Source organism: Melanotaenia boesemani, chromosome 19, assembly GCF_017639745.1.
Source record: "Melanotaenia boesemani isolate fMelBoe1 chromosome 19, fMelBoe1.pri, whole genome shotgun sequence".
Classification (NCBI taxonomy): Eukaryota; Metazoa; Chordata; class Actinopteri; order Atheriniformes; family Melanotaeniidae; genus Melanotaenia; species Melanotaenia boesemani.
This window is the reverse complement of record NC_055700.1, coordinates 19320118-19340855: the sequence shown is the minus strand read 5'-3', so window position 1 is coordinate 19340855 and position 20738 is coordinate 19320118. Positions and strand designations below refer to the sequence as shown.

General features: G+C 38.5%; 1 protein-coding gene across 1 annotated transcript in view; it reads right to left on the bottom strand.

The window, feature by feature from the left end:
• Positions 1-1056: 1056 nt before the first annotated feature.
• Positions 1057-20738, bottom strand: part of ank1b (ankyrin 1, erythrocytic b) — a 72673-nt gene continuing 52991 nt past the window's right edge. Inside the window, exons 36-43 of the mRNA XM_041969862.1 lie at positions 19706-19780; positions 18393-18524; positions 17641-17799; positions 9946-10603; positions 9722-9857; positions 9195-9263; positions 8686-8780; positions 1057-6116 (exon numbers count right to left, since the gene is read on the bottom strand). Of these exons, the coding sequence (XP_041825796.1) occupies positions 8712-8780; positions 9195-9263; positions 9722-9857; positions 9946-10603; positions 17641-17799; positions 18393-18524; positions 19706-19780 (1298 nt within the window). The 3' untranslated portion in view covers positions 1057-6116; positions 8686-8711. The remainder of the gene's footprint in view (positions 6117-8685; positions 8781-9194; positions 9264-9721; positions 9858-9945; positions 10604-17640; positions 17800-18392; positions 18525-19705; positions 19781-20738) is intronic.

Sequence of the window (20738 nt, the reverse complement as noted above, 5' to 3'; positions counted from 1 at the left end):
AATGTAATATCACTAAGCCGATTGTTAAAAGTAAAACAAATGAATTCTCCACTAATGTATTATGAGAAAGGTGAGTGACACTTTATGGTAAAGGGTCTATATTCTATTATAAACTATAAAATAAAACTGATATTCAGCTGTAGAAAAAAATGTGTTTGGTACTTCATAGTAGACAACAATTAAATTTGTATTACAGTGAATATTAAAGTTAAAGTCCATGTTTTTTTTTTTTGTTTTTTTTTTTGTAGGGATCCTGATGATTCTCTCAGCAGCTGGCTGTCTGATTTTTCTGTCAGTGTTTTGATTGAAAAATTGTTGCGCTTGCTTTTTATTTTTTGCATTGTTGTCTTCCCTTTCTTCTCTCTCTATCCTTTATACTTCTCACTCTCCCCCTTCCCTTCTCCACCCTGTTAGGTCCAGCACTGACCTGTAATTCAGCAATGATCAAAATAAGAAATAAAAAAACAATATTTAAGTGTCAAGGGGAGCCTTATTTCAACAAAGCATCATTCCATTAAATTCCCCCTCAACAAGGCAAATTTATTTATAGCTAATGGAATTTATTGCTGTGTTGCTCGAGCTATAACAGGTTTATTAACTTTGTTGGACTACTACGAGTGTCTGCTTTGGTGCCAGTACTTTGAACAATGTCTTTCTAAAGTATTTGCTTCCAATTGATAATATGAAAAATACTGTACTTATGAACCAGGAAATAAGGAAATTATAAAGAGTTTAAAATCATATAATATTTAAGCAACATTGCAGAAAGGTTCGCTCTCCATTTTAAGCAGTTCTTATGTACCCTGTACATGCCTTGCAAAAACAGCAAAAATAAATAAATAAATAATAAAAAAAATGAATAAATAAAAAGATAAATAATAATTAAACAGGATGCATACAAAGAAATAACTGAATTCTATACATGAATCATTACTAAGAAGAGAATCAACCAAGGTGCAGATCAATTTAAATTTACACTTGAATTGATAATAGTCCCAGTGGAAATAATAAAGACTGCTCCCATTGAACTTATTTACAAAAAAAAAAGCCACAAACTTTATGTCACATCTTTGTTTATTAAGTCTTGTAAATGGTTAGAGCTGGTGTACAGGGTTAGATGATCTATACATATCTTCATGTCAGAACAATTCTGATCGAAAGGCTTGTATACATAGTGACGTTTGTTATCCTCTCTCCAGGACAATACAAAAGAAAAGAAAACAAATGGTCATAGCTACAAAGCCTTTACATTCCCCATGATGTGGGTGTTGGCCTAGTCTAGATAATGCTTAAAGAACATCCATAACAACTCTATGAGGGTGCATAGCATTCTAATTAAATATATTTTGTCATATATTTATACATATATTTTCATAAAAACATCTTTTCTTGTGCATGTGCGCAGTTGCATTCCTTAGGATAGAGTAGTATGATATTGCGTTTACATTGTCATGTATCCATTCTAAAGGAGTATAGGTGATTTTATTCTTTGCAATATTCTTTTCGTTACATTTGTACAATACTCATTTTAAAATACATCATCATAGGTTACACATCCTCTTCGGTCTCATGCCTGGTAAAAATGTTCACTCTGCTTCCATCTGATCCAAAAAGATCTTGAACTAAGCATCATCATGCACACACGCTTCCATACTGAGCACACAAACACAGTGAAGGTGAGTTTTACCAGAGTGCACAGGATTTCACTGACCGCTTAACTTCAGATGGAAACCTGAAATCATACTTGTGAAATTCCCCCTAAATGTGGAAACAGATTCACAGAACAAAACAAAAACTTCATACTGTATCATCTCACTTGGATATGGAAAGTTAGGGGGGGAACAATGTGGGGTAAAAGTTATGATCCTTTAGAACAGGTTGATTAAATCTGGGGAGTATTCATTGTGGATATCAGCAGAGTGTTGGTGCAGGATTGGCTCAGCTTTGCTGCCTGACCTAAAATACACTAAGATAAATGGCCAGTCACAGCGGCGTGTCTCTCCAATTATTTTATCTGATCCAATCTAGCTGACTAAAGATGTGGCTAAGAAGGGCATCAGTCCGTGGTTACTGATACTCATATTGTTACCACTGTAACTCATACTCTGTTGATAGGTTGTCTGGACACATATCTAGTCTGATTACCTGAAAAGTAATGGAGCTTCATCCGCTCTATCGTAAAGATCAGGCTTGAAAAACAAATCAGATTTGTCTGCAGTCTAAACCAAGTTAAAGAAGTGATATGGGCTAATGTTAATAATTCAGACATTTAGAAAACCCAGATCAAATTTACGACAACTATACATAAAAACCCTCACCAGGTTTTTAATCGGCACCCAGAAATATCCTTTCATCGTCCTCTAACATGATCATCTAAATGAATTTCACAGCCTTCTTCTCACAAAAGCAACAATCTGTTCAAAGTCATCCCAAAAAACCTGAAAACTCAGAACTGATTGAAGTATTTTGTTGGATTTTTTACATTTTTTTTTCATGCTACATAACTGAAAACTCCACCACCAGTAATGAAACAACCCCAGGGGCTACATGGCTGAACATCAAATTAAAGTTTTGCAAACATGTGAATCTTAAGATCGTCACCTATGCATTGTGTGCTGATACAGTCCACAGGTTCAAATAAGAAAGAGACTGAGTTAAATGATTGCCCTCTACAATCTAAAACCTGGATATATTTAGTAAAAGTTGAGAGGGTGACTTGTTACCTCTCATGTTGCTCTTTAAAGGCTCAAGGGTCTGATTGAATAGTCAATTTAGCTCAGAAACCTCCCAAAGAATGTGAAATTACTTGGAAGTAAACAAGCAGCAGCCATGATAAGAACTAATCCAATCACTAATCTCTAAATTAGAGATTGAATGCTTCCTTTAAGATAACCTTAGAGGAGGCTACACCGGACCATCCTTTATAAAAGAAAGAAGATAATTCCATCCTACAGCTCCTTACAGCTGCAAATTTCCAGTGATGCTGGATTAAGTTCAGCTAACTGTGATTTATGTAGATAAATATCAGGATGGTGAGTCTGAACAGAGATGGATAACGTGTCACTTTTGTGCCTTTTTCTTTCCTCCCCTGAATCACTAATCTGGTAAAACAGTAATATTTTATTTTGTGTCTTAACATAGTAATTTAATATATAGCATCTGTGTGACAGTATGATAAAATTGCATTAGCTGAAGTGTCTAAAGCACTTTCTGTCCATTTATGGTGCATCTGTAGTTTCAGTGCTGCAGACTCTTATCACAACAGAACGTAACTGTGGTTGGATTCTCATCATAGATCAGTTCTTCTGATGTTTTCCAATCACCTCCCATAACCTTGTGATATTTTCCAATAAGGTCAAGAAAAAAAAAGTTTAGAAAAAGACAATGAGAGGAATTTTCTTTTGGACTAATCAGCCAGATCAACAACTCGGCTTCCACCTGATTTGGTGAGATTTTAGGTATCCAGCAAAATATTTTAAATCAAACTTTTCAATAAGCTCTGTGAAACCTCCAACAAGTAAGGACACTCATTTAACATTCATAAGATAAAACTATCATGTCTGTGCTTCACACAAAAATATAATCGGGATAAATTCAGTGTCAACTCAGAAGCTTAGCACCAAACAGGAGGAAGTTTCTGACACACTTAACACTGCTGTTTCATTGTTATTATTATTATTATTATTTGGTTTAATCTTAGTTAAAGAACTAATCCACAGAAACACACACATTTATACACAAAGCACCCTGTTTCACACATCCACCAAAACCACTATGCGTTCCATCTGCAGCCCTCACAGCCCCTTCCATAGCACTCTGGTCGTGAAACATGCTCTTCTACTAGAGAACGACTCAGAACTTAAAAAAAACATTTTGATTCTGACAAAGCAGAACTGAAATCCTGAGTGGGACATGTGATATGTTAAGAAACATGTGCTATTATTAGATGAGGTTCTCGTGCACAAACGGCATGAAAAATGTGCATTTGTGTAACATATAACTGATGTGTTCATTCATTCTGTGTCGCACTCATTCAGGCTACAGTACTATTTACAGTACTTATGGGATAAATAGAGTTTGGATGTTCAGGAAATGTGTGCTACTATGGTACAACCTCTACAAAGTGCTGCCATCAGGTTTCTGCATAAAGTGTGTTGAACATTAGGTGATTTACAGTAATGCCAGTTTTTGAAATGTGCGAAACACTAACAGCTTTTAAAACTCAGAGAAAGTGAAAATAAATGTCGGTGGATTCCACCTCAGGGCAGCAGCAAACTTAACAGATAGTAGAGTATTAAATAAACATATATCCTGGTTTACATTTTGCTACGTTTGGTGCTGAAAGAAAAGAAAACTAAAACCCTCTCAGGCCTCCACAGCCCCACACTGCTACAGCTGAGTCATCTCATCTTGCATCAGTGTGTCCTTTCTGACTCGTTCACGTCAAGGTTGATGGAATCACTTGGATGCAGTGCTGCCGCGATGCCAAACTTAGCTGCTGCATCCAGATGGAGTCTCTGTCTTCATTGAGGAGTTTCATCTTCAACAACTTTCTTCAAAAGCCCCAGCTTCCATCTCCTGTTTTTGTTAGTTATTATTGCTGTGGCAAAACTATCTGACAGTCTGACAACCACATGCTCATATATATGTGTGTGTGCTTTTGCTTGTATGGTATGTGAATGTTTGTTTAGACAGTTCACGAGTCTGGGGTCAGTGTTAATAAGACAATCACAGTGCTACCTGTTTGTCCTTGTTGCACAGTTCCTGTTACGATCACATGCTGTTGTAGCATGATGCTACTTTACACTTGCTAGAAATCCTTGAAATATCCTCGTAAGACTCAGATCCTCCATGCTGTCTCCATCTTGTTTTATAAGAGTGGAATGAATGGCTAAAATCTGACAGTGAGGCTTTGCAGCCAATGCAAACAGATAAAAGAGGGAGCAGGGAAGTTTTTATCTGATGGAAGAGGCCTGTTTTTTTTTTTTTTTTACTGCATATAGACAAGGGCTACTAATAAAGATAGTGGCTCAAGATGAAAATTTGCTACTGAAAAAGACAAAAACAAAACAAAGAAAAATATAAAGGCGAAAGAAAAAGTCAAGATTTGTGAGCAGAGCTGCTGTGCAATGCTATCAAGCAACACACCCTTTTCCATAGAAAACATTCCTGTTGTCTTGAAAACACATTTCCCCTGAAAACATGAGGGGGTGGTAGAGGTTCAGTTCGCTACCGATGCTGAGAACCAAAGTGAATTGGTTACAAAAGAAGAAATAACAGTAATCGAGCTTGTCCGCAAAGAAAAAAACAAACAAAAAAAAACAAGAACAGCAGAACACATAGACAAGAACTCACGAGCGGCTTTCTCATATCAGCGCTGAGTACGCTGTGACATCACAGAGACAACAAGCCAATCATGGAGCAGGGCTCAGCGCCAAGCCAGAAGCAAAAAACACATGCGGTAGAGAAATTTACACGCGCACACACACATACACACACCGACACATGTCCACGTAGCATAGAGTGCATATATCACATTGAGAATAATAGAGGAAAAGGGGTCCAGTGAAAGAAGCATTGGTAGGCTCAGCGGAGGCCTCGCTGAATACACAACCGTCCTTTATGGGACTTTTTTTGGCTGCAGTGTTATTGAACTCAACTCAAACACTCCAGTTGAGGGGAATAAGGTCCTTAAAAAAAGGCCTGAGACCCAGACATGGGCCAGCCCCCGTACCTTGTACCCCTTCAGTTTGTAGATAATGACAGTTCAAAAGGTCAAAGGGCATGCACCAGCAGTCATCATGCGATTACAGTTCACAGGAAGCACTTTGTTGCTTTTTTTTCTTAGTCATTTTACTAACATTTATGGTTTTTTGTAAAAAAAAAGAATCTTCATGCTTTAGTTGATATTTTCTTTACAAATATTATAAAACTACAAGTTGAACTCCTTTTTTTCCCCCTCTCTCTCCTCTTCAGTTGTGTGGTGCTCAATGGTCACAGGCTGAGAATGATTCACTTTGTCATGTTTGTCCTTGTCTTTCTTTTGTCTCTGTTCATTTTCCTCTGCGGTCTGATCGGGTTTTTGTGGAGGATGGTTTGGCAGTGACTTTCCGGTCCTAGAAAACAGAGAGAAACTACATTATTATGCAGACATAGTAGTTATTACTTGTCCATTTAAAACAAAACAAAGCAAAACCCCCAAAACTGTTAATAAAATGTATTTAATGATAAAACTCTGGTTCCAGAAGAAAGCAGAACACAACAATTTGCAAAACAATTAAAGCTTGTAAATAAAACAAAGCCAACATATCAAATGTTGAAACCGAGAATTTGAGCATTAAAGTTCAGTTCATTTTAATTTTTTCTTGCCAATTGACTACAGGTCTTATGATAACATAAGCAGCAAAAACATCCCAGTGAGGTTGAGTCTTTTAGCAGGACACACAGTATGAGAATAGTTTCACAGTCACAGGGCACATCCATCTGTTTTCTACACCCGCTTAATCCAGGTCATGGACACAGGGGGGCTGGACCTGGAGCTCCCAGCTGTAGTCTACAGATCATTACAAGATTCAGAGAACTTCAGAAATCTCTTATGTAAGGGACAAGGTTGAAAACCAGGAGAAGCTGAATTAAAACTAGACATGACTCTGATAGAAATCACTAGCTATGTTTAAATGCACAATCTTTCTTGAGTCAGGTTACGATTCTGATCATACCTGTACTGTTTACATGAACCTGAAAAAGTTATTTTGATTTGACATGACATGTGCAGAATTATATAGCTATCTGACTTTCTGGAAACAGCAGAAGAAAAAACAGTGATTTCTGTTTTCGTCCCACCATGTTTTCCACTAGACCTGAATTTTTTTTTTCTCTGAAATAAACTTTATTGAGTAAAGCAAACAGTGCAATGCAAACTGTAACGTAAAGTGTGGGATTACATTACATTAATGTAGCAGGCATGTGCAGTAAGCATAATTTCTACCTTAGATCTGGAATATGTGTTTTCACACTAATCAGAACAACAAACTTTGTAACCCAACCCTTTTCATTGGAATGAAGGTTTTATCCTAATGAGCATGACTGGACCAGAATCTTCCAATTGCTATGTTTACATAAGGCATTTTTATTCCAATTGGGCTTTTAATCTGAACATGTAAACATGGCTACTGGTGCAGAGAAACTCAGTAACAATAGCTGAATATTTGCACCTTTGAAATGTAGTTCACCAGCAATAATGTATATATATTTTTAAAAATTATTGCAATAAATTATTAACTACTTGCCAAAAATGAAAGGTTTGGATTATTTTTTTATGGTTGTTTCATTCCTCTATACACATTTTTACAGCTGGTTAGCTGCTCTCTTTTCTCTGTTTTATACACATAAATCTGTGTCTCTCCCATCTGTTGTTATGGCTACATGGCTTTTTTTTCCATTCTGTGCCCTTTTCCCTTATAGAACATGAAAATGAGTTGAACACAGTAAATATAGGTACATCAGTGGAAAAACCAGGAGAGAAGCGACAAGTGATGTGAAGCCTAGTAACTTAAAGAGACGACAACTCAATACTGTACTAACGCAACAAAAGCATTAATCCTCTAAAACAGAATCCTCTCTGGTCAAGAGTCACTTAATTCAGAAACTGAGTCCTGGAATAACACAGACTTCTAAACTCATTTCCTATACAAGAGAGGGGCAATGGCATACAGCCAGTAGCTACAGGTTGAACTTGACCCGCTTTCTGGCTACAGCCAGGACTTCAGCTTCCATTGGTGAGCTGCATGCTGTACCAGGTGAACTGCAATGATATCCCAGCTCACACTGTCAGTCAGTGGAGGAGGAGCCCAGGTGTCCTTACAAGGAAGCGCAACAATGTTCTGGGCTGCAAACAAGGAGGCAGGGTTAGTTTGAACTTTCGTATATACCTAAAATCCAAATAAGCAAAAGATGAACTGCGTAGTTCCCTTCAATCCCTTTAAATTGATTCTTTATATTAGAAAAGTTACAGAATATATCATTCAACTTAACAAAACTAGTATTTAGGGGTTTAATCAAAAGGAAGACGTTGAAAAAGACTGAGGACAAATATGAGACTGCTCTGATAAAAATATTTCAACCTCTTTTTCAAATTATGGCTGCTACTTCTTTTGGACTAAAGAGCAGGGCATCATCTTTATTATCAGCAGTTTCAAAGCCATTATCCATGATAGTATGTGATGCATTTATGCACATAGAGGAGGTAACACATCTGGGTGGAGACCATTAATACAGCACAATAGCTAAAGCAGTACATACAGTACTGCCATCAAGGCAAGAATGAATCGTGAATGGTTCCCCTACAAGGTGATGTTACACAGTGTTAACATGCTGCTCTTCCAAACCTATTTCTTTAAACATGTTGCTTGCATTACATCTAAAATAGGTACATACTGTACTTAAAAATAGATTGCATTTCTCAGTTTCTGCATTTGATTGTCTTTGTACTATTTTACAAAGTTCAAATGATTTGCAAATCATTACTTCTGTTTTAATTGATAATTTACACCCAAATTCTGAAGATCACGTTTTGAATGTCAGAGGAGCAAAACAGCTTGTATAAAAATGAAAAAGCCTGACAGTCACCATACAGGCATCTATTCAAGCACTGGGATGCACAAGTGCTTGTTGTGTGTCCCATACCTGAAGGACTGGGTAGTATGTGTATTTCAGTGTTTAAGTCTCCGCAGACTGGTGCGCTGCACTGACTGAGCGCCCTTTCTCACATCCACCCCCACCTGGAGCAAGGAGGGCAGGAGGAGGGAAGGAAACAACACTCGGACCAGTTAGCTGCTGATGGCTCGGCACGAAACCAGAGCAGGAAACTAACTATGGCTCATTCACCTTTGTGATTTACATTTAGTGCTTGATTAACCAAACAGATCAGGTATCAAATTGGAGTATTTTACCAATGATTTAGATTTTCCTTTTAGACAGATTTTGCACAAGTGCTGCAGGTTTTCATATAAAGAATATCTCTGAGTCATAGTTGGTTTGTTAGTGTATCTTTTGCATATAGGACAAAATATCTCTAATGCTTATTTGCTGCTGGCTACTGTTAATTACCCATCCTGTGTTTTAAGTCCCATCTCATTGGCCTCTGTTTACAAGTGTGTGACTTTGTAAAAATAATAAAAACCCAATTGTCTCACCCTTCTAGCAAGAGCATTTCCATGTTCTTCAACATACTGCATCTCAGCTGAATAGTCCTTTTCTTCTCTCTGAAAAAACAATGCTTCAATCAGTATTTACATAACCACACAAAATGTCTGAGAACTTGTCTAAAATTTGAAATGTTACCAAAAAAAAGAAGGAAAAAAAAAAAAAAAAAAAAAATCAAGTCAGGGTCTGACTTGATCGAAATGATCAATCATCAGTTTGATGATTGTTTTATTGAGAGTAAAACTGTGAATGATCTTAGTCAAGAAAATCAAACTGAATGACTGATTTCCAATTTGATCATTCAAATAAGATAACGGGATGGACAAAGATGTTCTCCCTCCAGGTTGCAGGAAGCGGCGGGTGGTCGGCGTGGTAACCTGACCTGGCCCCGCCTCTGCTCCTGTTCCCAAGCTCGCTGGCCTGCCTCCTGATGAGAGAAGCCCAGCCCCTTGTCAAACGGCTGCGTGCCCTGCAGGAGGCGCCCCTGCAGCACATGAGAGTAACCTGTGTCACACACCGGAGTCAGCAGGGCCTCCTGGGCCACGTGCAAGCCTGGGACGCTGCCGTCACGTCCCGATGACACTGAGCCCACCCAGCCCTGCAGGGAGTCCTTGTCTGGTAAGTAAGGTTGAAATGCTCCGCCTCCAACCATCCTGGAAAGAGGAAATGAATAAATAGGAGAGGTGGAAAACAGGATATAGCAGAGGGAACTCCAAGTGTGAGCTGTTGCAGCTGACGTACCGGTTGTCTCCGTTGTGCTCTGAGGGTCGACTAAGACCCATCATCTCGCTCCGCTGGGCGTACCCCTGCTGGCCTGCAACAAGAGAAATCCCTTCCACTGAGCCCAGCCCTGCACCTCCAACTCCTCCTTTAGTTCCCTCTCCCATCGCTCCAGCCTCCCCTCTCCTCGCACCCGACCTCTGACCTCCCAGCTGCCCGTTTAGATTGACCTTGGGAACGGCGCCACTCGCCCTCACCCTGTCCCTTTCTGCCAGTGCACTAGCTGGCTCCTGTGGCGCCTCCTCCTCTTCAACCTCCCCTTCCTCCTCCTCCTCCTCCTCCTCTTCTTCCAGCTCCATGATGGAACCGCTGGCTCCACTGGCTCCACTGCTTGGGCGGCCCAAGCTGCAGGGTAAGGAGAGTGTAGCACCTTCTGAGTCATCAGCTCGGCTGCTGCCCTCTAGCGATGAGTCCTCCACAGTGACCAGTGAGGGGCTGACCCCTGCTGGCCACACCTGAACGTCCGACATCTCCATTAAAGTGTCTTCCTCGGTGGTGGCAATTGGCGCACACTCCAGGCTGGAGACTTCCTGCCAGTAGGGCTCCACACCCAGTGGAGAGGGCAAGCTGTACTGCATAGAGGCCGGGGACAGAAGCTCCTCCTGCACCAGCCCATAACCTGGAGGGAAGACAAGGGCGAGACAAGAGAAAGACTAACACCAAGCAGGCACAGCCATGGGGAGTGTGGGGTAGTGCTGGGTCTGCTGTTTTTCCAACCTACAAGGGAAACAGTGGGGCTCAGCCCTGTCCCAATACACAAGGAAAGACTTGAAATTCTGTCTTTATAAAGGGTTTTGAGTTTGGGATGAAAATTTAGGATTAACATGTTCAGCATTGCTCCAGGCTCAGACAACAGGAGTTGAAAAATAATCCTACTTGTGCCTACACCACATGCCAAGAGAACTTTGCAGATCTGGCCTTAAAGTTGCGCAGATAATATGATAAAATCGGAAAACAATGGATCATCATAGAGAGCATTCACACCAGCATAGTTGGGGGACTTGGTTCGATTTTATGGGAAATTCTGAAAAACTTTGCACCTTCCTTTGGTTTGGTTTGCTTTCACACTCAACTTTACTCAAGCAAACCAAACCACTGGAACATCACACAATTATAACAACTGAAGCAACGGCAAGTTTAGGCAGTCTTGTGGTTTCTATCTTTACTTTGGTGTTAAAACCTAATGTGATTTTCATAAGACTCTGTCCAGTATGAGCAGCAGGAGAGGCAGCAACTTATCCGACATGTAGTGCTACAGTGTGTCACTACTTCACTTTGGTTTATAAGATGGTCCATTTGCTTTCACACACTGAGTGAACTGCACCAGGGTTCACTTGAAAGTAAATTGAGACTGCTGGTTCTAAAGCAAACCACACCTCACTTTTTTGAATTGCACTAGTGTGTGAATGTGTGTTCACACTGCTCCAAATGAACCACACTTCCTATGGCAGTAGATAAAAGTTTGTTTAAAGCGGACCAATGAGGACCAGTGTGAATGCATCCTAAGATGTAGCCAAAAATATACTTCAACATTTTCAACATTTTGAAGTTAGAGACCAAAATAGCAGATAGTTACAAAAGTCTGAAGAAATGGATAGCAAGTCAACATGGACTGTCTATTTTACAGCATGAACTATGTAGCTGGCAATTGCTGTGTTCAGATACTCCAGGATCATCAGCATAATATAACACATCAATCATGTTTTATATCATTGAGCAGATCAGATTTTTTTCAGCAATTCAGGAGGCTGAAGCTTGGATCTGTGAATTACCTGAAACTCTAGGCTTAACTTTGGTACTGACAGAAGTCTTGAGATCTACTCTGAAGGTTAAGTTGAGAGGACTTTAGCCTAAAACTCCTGTAGTCTGAACCAAACTTTAGGGCATAATACATGTATGCAAAGCCAGCAATTTGACTGTGTTACTTAAGTCCTTGCTAAAATACTAGTAATTATTACAGAATGCACATTATGAATGCAATAAATCAAGCACAATCTTTTTTTTTCTTTTTCTGAAATCAGATATTCTACCAATACATTTTCTAATTGATGTATTTGTACTGATTAATCTGGTGTGAAGGAGCCAAATCAAGAGTTTGTCATTGGGACACAGCAATATGTGTAGAGTGAGGGAGAAAAGGGTTTGTGGAATCATCAGTTGTTTGTGAGGTGAATGTTGCAGGGCGCTATTTCTCTACCATGTTGAGAAAGTGAGTCTGCAGAACAATAACTGTTCCTTCATAAAATAAAGGGAAGGTGAATGCAGAGTTATGTGTTGATTGTTGGGTTGGCACAATAGTCATCAACATTAATATCTGGGAAAGTTTGGCCACCACAGAAACAGATTAATGCCACTGGTTCTTTTTTGCATTGGTCAATTAAGATGTTTTCTGTTTCAGGAATGACAAATTATTCTAGAAAGCGTCTTGGACAAATTTACGTTTCAACAATGCGGCAAGATCAATATGGGGCAGGCTTTAAATGAGATGTTATTGTTCCAACCTGTGTTACATGCCCCTTAGAGGGAGTCAGCAGCATCTTGCAGATTCTGCAGTGGAAAATGCAAGTTACTGTTGATCTTGCATTGTCCTGTATTATAGTTGGACATCAGTATCATGCATTCAAATGTTTTCACCCCTAGCACCTGGATAAAAGTCTTTGTACACACAAACAAACATAAATATGCTCACACACATATGAACCATTGAATCCAAAGTCTCTAATTTTATCAATAACATTTGTTCTCCATCTTTAAAATTTCCCTGCAAGGGTAAAGTATTTTTCATTCTTTTTCATTTCATTAAATTCTTTACTGTTCTGTGTTATATTGTTAAGCCGCTTAAATAGTGGCACTTACGGTAGTTATTGCTAACTTTTAAATAAATAAATAAAAAATAATCAAGAACTAAAGATCTTTGGGGTACTTCACAGTAATTTGTCTTCTGTTTTAATTAAAATACTGTACCACTGACTGTAATACTGTACATGAAGACAAACCGACATACGCAATCACACACTGCATTGCTATATATTCAGGGATGATTTTTATCAGATTTATTTAAGCAAAAACAATGTGTAATACAACAAGAACAACAATAATAATAATGCCTTTAGTATTCTTAATCTCCGCGGGGTTGATGAATTTTGTTATTTGTAATCTCTGAAATTGTTGGTCTCGATTTTTTCACAGCAAGACAAACAGAAAACTAGTCACATTTTAATTTCTCACACATCATTTGACCCTTTTCTAATATTTATATCAAATTTTCAATATTCAAAGTAACTCAGTTGACAATTTATTTTAATAGTACAATGTAGATATTAATCTTTGTTCATAATTTAAGTACGATCGTAATCTATTCTAGTACCTGTGGCACATTTAGATTATTATTTGTAATTTATTCATTCATTTTTTTTTTTTTTTTTTTTTTTTTTTCAAAAATTGCTGTCCCAGTGAGTTTAGATGAGTGAAATTTGAACTGTAAAGAAGTATTTCACCTACAGTCAGATGAGTTAATATTTGGGAAGAAGAGTTGGGAGAAAACATCTGATCACCAACTAAATAGGAAGTATCTGATCATTTATACAGCAGTTAATTCTAAGAGGATGACACACTGCAGTTAAACACTTGTACTCCCAAAGAGCCAGAACCAGGCTGACTTTGTTATTAAATCACAACCTGGCACCTTTTATCAAAGGCTGCCAAAGACGGCTCACTCTTTTAAAATGTTGTGGTTCATTTCCTCTAAAACAAATTTCATATGGCTCCAGCTGATGATATATGTGTGTGTGTATATATCTATATATATATCTATATATATATAAATATATATATTTTAATTACTTCTAAAAGGGCAAAATTAAAAATATAAGTTTTTGCTGGGGCCTTATTCACACTAGACTGGTGACAGAGACACAGACACTCTATTTATACATAAAATGGCCTAAGGCTACACAGATTAATTGAACTTTTAGCACAGCTGATATAAGTCATTACAGAAACACCCTATTACATAAGAATCAAGTATGCCATTAGGATTCTTTTTATGGGTTGAAATGACAGCAAAATCTACAACGTGCATCTATAGCAAATCAGGGAAATTTATATTCCTAGAATTTAAATATGTAAGTGTTTGTTTCTAACTGTGTCTCAGAATGTGTAACTAAAGACTGAGACTTCTCTTAGCATGAGCTCCAGGAGAAATTCCAAAAAAAAAAACAAAAATAATTAGGTGAAATACTTATTTACAGTGTAATTATTTTCCTCTATGAGTTTATGCACTTATGGAGCAAATTGTGCATAAGCACACCTGTGTGTGTGTTTCTGGGATGGTACAGGGCCAGGATGGTCAGGAGGCATCAGAATGAGGTGAGCAGAGAGGAATGAGTGAGAATGATAGTTTGAATGAGTTAGTTGAGTCTGGGTTAATCCTTCCCTTTTACTACTGCTGCTGTTTGAACACAAACACGCACACACACAGGTGTCACGGGCACAACATGTGGTGAAGCACAAATGAACTCCATGGAGATTTTAACAATATAATAATAATAAAAAAAAAAGTATGACAACAGCACACTTCTTATAACACTACACACACACACACACACACCCACACACGATTCTACACTCACATTCAAAAATGAGATGAGGACATACAGTTTTGGCTCACAGGTGAGGTTAAAATGTACAAAAATACCATAAACTGATACACAAACACACACCTCACAGCATTATTCCAGCTGGCAGATGATGTTCAGACAATGACGGGAGTGACGGTGTCATCAGACTTGGGCAAAACGTACTGTTTAGTGTAAAAATAATCAAAAGGTGTACAAAAAAAAAAATAAAACCACGTGAGCAATGCTGGAAGTCTCCACAGTTACTGAATTTGCCCATGAATGAAAGACATTTTGTCACAGCCACATTGTTTGGTGAACATTATGTGCAAGGCAGCTGTGCATGTGTTACAGCGTAGCATTAAAAACACGCCATTTATTGAACAGGAAAAGAAAATAAAACATTTGATTGTTAATTTGGCATAAAAAACAAGACTAAAACACAACCATTAAACAGAGTGAACATTGTACACAGTGAAGAGAACTTCATACATTGAAAGCATGCCATGCACAGTTGAATGTCATTGACAAAAACAGCAAAGAGCAGACGGTATTAGCGCCTCACTCACACTTATTTGTCACTTCACACACCAAAATGAACTCAGGTAGACATGGTAAGCTTTTACTGAAATAAGTAAATCTTGTACCTTTTTAAAACATTTTTGTCTGCAATCAATGTGAAATATTTCCTTTCCTTTGAAAGAATGTAGCTGCTTTTAGCTGAAGCCTAGGTCTGAATTTCATACTCTCTCACCCACACACACAAACACTCACAAACAAAGATATTGTAACAGCAAAGCATGCAGCATGCACATGCACAAACTGTAGTACACACACTGAGCTGGATTTAAAGAGGAGGAGAGGGCCCCCACTCGACTGAACGAGGGAGGAGCACGGGAAAACAAGATGACAAGAGAAGAGGAGGCCCAGAGGTCAACATGAGGTCTTATGAGGTCAGAGGTCGAACAGGAAGAGCTGTGAGGAAGAGGAGCAGGAAAGGGGAGGAGCAATAGAAGGAGGAAGAGGAGGAGCAGTGCGGCCGGGCAGCAAAAATGACAGATTCAGAGAAAAAGTAAGAAAGTTGGACAGTATCCCGAGAAAAAGAGAAAATTTCAAGACTGAGAGGGCATTGAAGTTTCAACAATGTCCACAATCAGACTAACATAAACATAGGAGAGAAATTTTGTCTTGTTCTCAGGAAAGAAGGAAAGAAACAGACAAAGATAGAAAGCAAGAAAGACAGGAGAATAGAAACAAGGTATGAAAGCCCAGAGAACACTATCATCAGTGAACCAGAGCCACTTTTGACTAGTGTATCCATCCCAGACAGACACACACAGGCATGTGTGCACACACACACAAATGAGTGTGTACACACATGCACAACCACACATATGCCCACATAAAATCTATAACACCTTCATACTTTAAGATAAATAAACAAGTAAATAATTACCTATATGTTAAGAGTTAGCTTGATTGATCTTAATACATCTGTGAAAAGGAGTCATCCTCGTTTCTCATATTGAGTAAGGACAGAAAAAGCCATCATGTTCAGGGCTAAAGAATGAGGCGTGGAAGAGTGTAACTTAAAAAAAATGACTTGTGCCCCGCTGAGGAATCCACAGAGGGGGGTGTTAGTGCATGCTGATAAAGACTGGGTTCATGGTAGAAGAATGACACCATTCCTCAGTTCCTTAAACATCACCATTATCATCAACATCATCATCATGTCAAGAGCAGCAAACCACCATGCAGCCCCAGTTCCTTTCAACTTACCCCTTCTGAAAAACGGGGGTCTAATAACTCGTGGCTTGTGCACTAGGCGTGATGGCCTTGTGTCCGTGATCTCTTGTGGGGCAACAGAAACAAGGTAAAATGGCTGTTACCCACACTCAAAGGAAACAAGAAGGATTTTAGGGGTGGAAGGTAAATGGTAACAGAAGCGAATGGTCTTGTGCTGAAAATTCTGCCTCTGGTTATCAGTAGTGGTGTATACATATGCAGAGATGACCAATCTGAGTGCTGCTTTTGAAAACTATGACAAAAAAAAAGAAAAAAAAAGATGATTTTTTTTCTTTAGTTTTTATAGATTCTTTGGCTAAAATAGGACTTCTGTTTAAATATCTGTTCTTAGAAATGTGTGTTTTAGCATTTTCTGATTGGTCATTGAAGTAACTGAATCACTGATTAAAATTGGTTTCCAAGCTTTTAATTTTAAACTATATAAACTATATAGCTCCTCCTAAGTCAAATGTGAAATAGCAACAGATATCTTGCTAACAAAATGTAAATTTTTTCAAGATGTTAAAGCCATAACAAGCTGTAGAAATAGTCTTATAATTATTCCAATAACTTTAAAGCCCCACTTCAGCTGTATAAATCAAAATATTACATTTAAAAGTTTTTGCAAGCATAAAATCTCTCATGGACATAAGGCTAACTACTTATTTATTCAGTGAATGGGGACCTATGAATATGATCACTCCTCCACGTTTCTACCTGCCATGAAATAAGAACCTAACTCAAAGTATGTGGAGAAATCTTTCAGGGGTTAGTGGCTATTGGTGTGGGTGAGTGACAGTAGCTAGCTCTCACTCAATCCCCCTGCTGAATGTTTGCTAAACCCTGACTAATTTACTGAAGCTTGTGTTAACTTCCCTTTTTAATTGGTTTCTTTACAAAGCAGCTGTACAGCCCCATCCTGCAAGAATTCAGGACTGGTTCCCTCATTCCTCTAGATGGAATAGGCTGCCTGCGTCTTTCTGAGACTGTAAGAGGTGTTCTACAGATTCACAACAGAAATCTTCAAACTGGCAGAGTTTGCTCATTATATATAAAAACATGTCATGGACAGTTTTGACCAGATTTAAAACTTTATTAAACCCTTATCAAATCAGGCATCATGACTAAATGCACATTTAAATCACTAGAAGAAGCATTGCTATTTTACTCTAGGCAGGTGATTCACTGCTGATGGATATATGCTACCTGAATGAGGTGATGATTATGTGGTATTTGATGTGCTTGTGAATCTTACCATTAATGACACTGGGAGACAGCAAGGTGGAGTCACGGTCACCAAGACGACAGGCTCCCTCCTCTGAAGACCCAGGTCCTGGCTGCTGAGCCTGGCCTTCCAGGGAGGTGACAATGTCTGCACGGTCAATGTTCCTTAGCGCAGCATACAGGCTCTCCACTGACAGACAGACACACCGAAGGAAACAGAAAGGGAGACCAACAGGAAGAGAAGTGCATGCATAAAGACACAAACAAGAGAAGCATACAGGGAAGGCCAGGGAAGATGGGAAATTAGAAACTGTTGCACAAGGTAGACTAACAGAGTTTAAATATGAATTGAAGACTTTTTTTCCTGTGCCTATGATCAGAACAAATAGTCTACTATATGAAGACAATGCTTAGTAGAAAACTGCATAAATAACTGACACCAAGATCTGAGTATAGGCATAGCCTTATGTGATGACTACATACAGTAGATCAAGTGTTTGTTATGTCTGGAACTGTGGGACTGCGTCTACCAAACAATTAAACTATGGTTGTACTTTGGCTTATCACAAGCATCCCAAATAACTGGTAGTTACTTGCAAAATGTACAGGGAAAGAATGTCTATCAACAGCTTAAACTTTATTACTATGTATTCAGTCAAATTCTGGAGTTACTATAGTAATTTGTCTGTGACTGCAGGAAGCAGCCTTGCAGAAAGCAACAAGGTCAATGAATTTTTGACTAATAATTTACTCAGTTTTAAAGGGATGCGATTTCATACTTACTCTTGGCCCTTTTGCCTTCTCTACTGGCCCACAGGTTGAGCAGGGCAGAGCTCTGGTCCAGCAGAGAGTTTGGATTCTCCACACGGATCCTGTTAATGTCGTCAACACCAAACTGAAGCTCTCGTGCCAACTCTGACCAGAGGACAGGTAAGAACATAAAAAGAGGAAAGACCAGTACAAAACACTATTTACACAAATATGACTTAATACTGAACCCCCAGAGAAAAAGTGAATAACATTAATCATTGAGTCACATGTTAGAGTTTATAATAATTTAGTTATTTAAACTACTGGTTCTCATTGTAAAGGTGTTGAAATGTAAAGACTTGGAAAAGGGGAATACTGCTAAATACAGGTTATGTGGCTGCAGAAACGCAAAGTGGTAAGGGTTGTAGTATACTGACCTAAACATAAAATAGCCACATTAATCCACAGCACAAAACTTTGCACCTTAATATAAAAGAGGTTCAACAACCATAAGCTATGCTCTACTTCCTCATGTGTTTCTGCATCATAACATCCACTTTCCAAGTCCTGCTATTGTTCATTTGGCCAGAAATGAATATGCATTGATCCATAAAGCAAGACATCATGATTTTAACACTTGTCCCGCACAATATTGACAATTGAACCAAACAGTACCAAAATAGCCATTTTCGACAACTTGCCTGAACGGCAGTGAAACCTTACTAATTTTGTTTTGCTTCACTTTATTAGAATTGGCCTTTGAAAAGACAATATTCCAATATTATAATATGATGTGATAGAGCTTTAGAGCTACGGCTGCATCATTCGAAAGGGATATTCATATTTATCCTGAAGGTGTTTTTTTTAAGGTGAGCCTAACACTTTTTTTCATTTGTGCTTTGTGCTATCTTAATTTATTCTTCACCAGTAACACATATACTGGTTTTCACACATCTTCACAAATCTCACAAGTCTCTGCTTTACTAGGACTCCAAAAGTATTCAAAGACCTTGTGGTTGAAGAAATATTCTAATTTCATTATAGTTGCAAAAAATTCCAACCATAGGTATGCAATTTTTAAACAGAGGCCTAAAAAATAGGCACAGGGCTCAAAGAGATAAACCATGCCAGCTATAACATATGGGGGAAATTCTCCTCTGACATGTTCTCTTGAGACAAGGTTACATTATCAAGTTATATAGCTGCAGAAACTCAAATACAACAATACTAAAAACCTACTCCCAGCGATCTGAAGCACTTATTTAGTTATGAGGATGGACAAACTATATTTTAAGCAGGGGTACATAATATTTGGTTCAGTGATAACAACGTATGAGATGACTAACCTGCCCAGCTCAAACCCAGCTGTTCAGATATAATATTGATTTTGATCTCAGTCCTCTCCATGGCATTCACTGTGGCTAAAGAGAGAAAAAAAAACAGCTTAGAGACATACATACTGTAACATGTAAGTCATCTAGAACAATAATGTGAATGTTTACTGAATTAAATGACTCTACAGTGACTGACTCAAGGTAATCTGTGTCTGAATTCATACGAACAGTCAAGTGGATATTATGTCATTTTCAAGAACCATTTTATAGTAAGGAAGTAAATCAGTATTGATTTCCAAATATTATTGATAAGTATCTTAAATAAACTGTTCACAGTTCCTTTTAGTTTAATTTACACATTTTGATTTCAAATAATCTTCCGCGGCATTAATACTTTAATGCTGGCTTAATTCTTAATTCTTAATAGCAATACTTACCTTTTTTGCTCTGTTGGAGGAAATAAGCAATACACAAAACATTGTTTTTATCAGCATGGTCCCCAGTTTAGGACACCATGTGGACAGGAGTTTGTACAGGTGCTAATCCAACTAATCATAGTAGCATTCAGTAACCATTACAGAGGGACTGAGTTGCAATGTAGCAGCGCTGTGTATTTGATAGACAGAAAAGACCTTTCCTCATCACCCACCATTCGTCATCAGCTCCCTTTAATCCACCAGAACAGTCAAGTTAATTGATTATTTTCTACAGGCCAGCATAAGGGCTCCTCTGTCTAGCTCCACTGCGAGGTCCTGCCCATTCCCAATGCTAAGCTACAGTGCTAATGCTAATGTTACCTGCTGCCATGCTTTGGAAATCGCAGTGGAGACAACAGCGCCATGCAAAATCACATAACAGAAGTCATTCATCAATTGTCATAGCTACCAGGACACTCAGGACGAAAAAGCTAACTCGTCAGGTGCCATGGAGCCATTTTAAATCATGTTTTCTGCTAGTCTTTTTCACATTCAACCTGATTTCTTGTAATTGCCCTTCAAATAACTCTGGGGCTAAAGAGCAGTGTATTGCATCCAAGGCTTGGTCT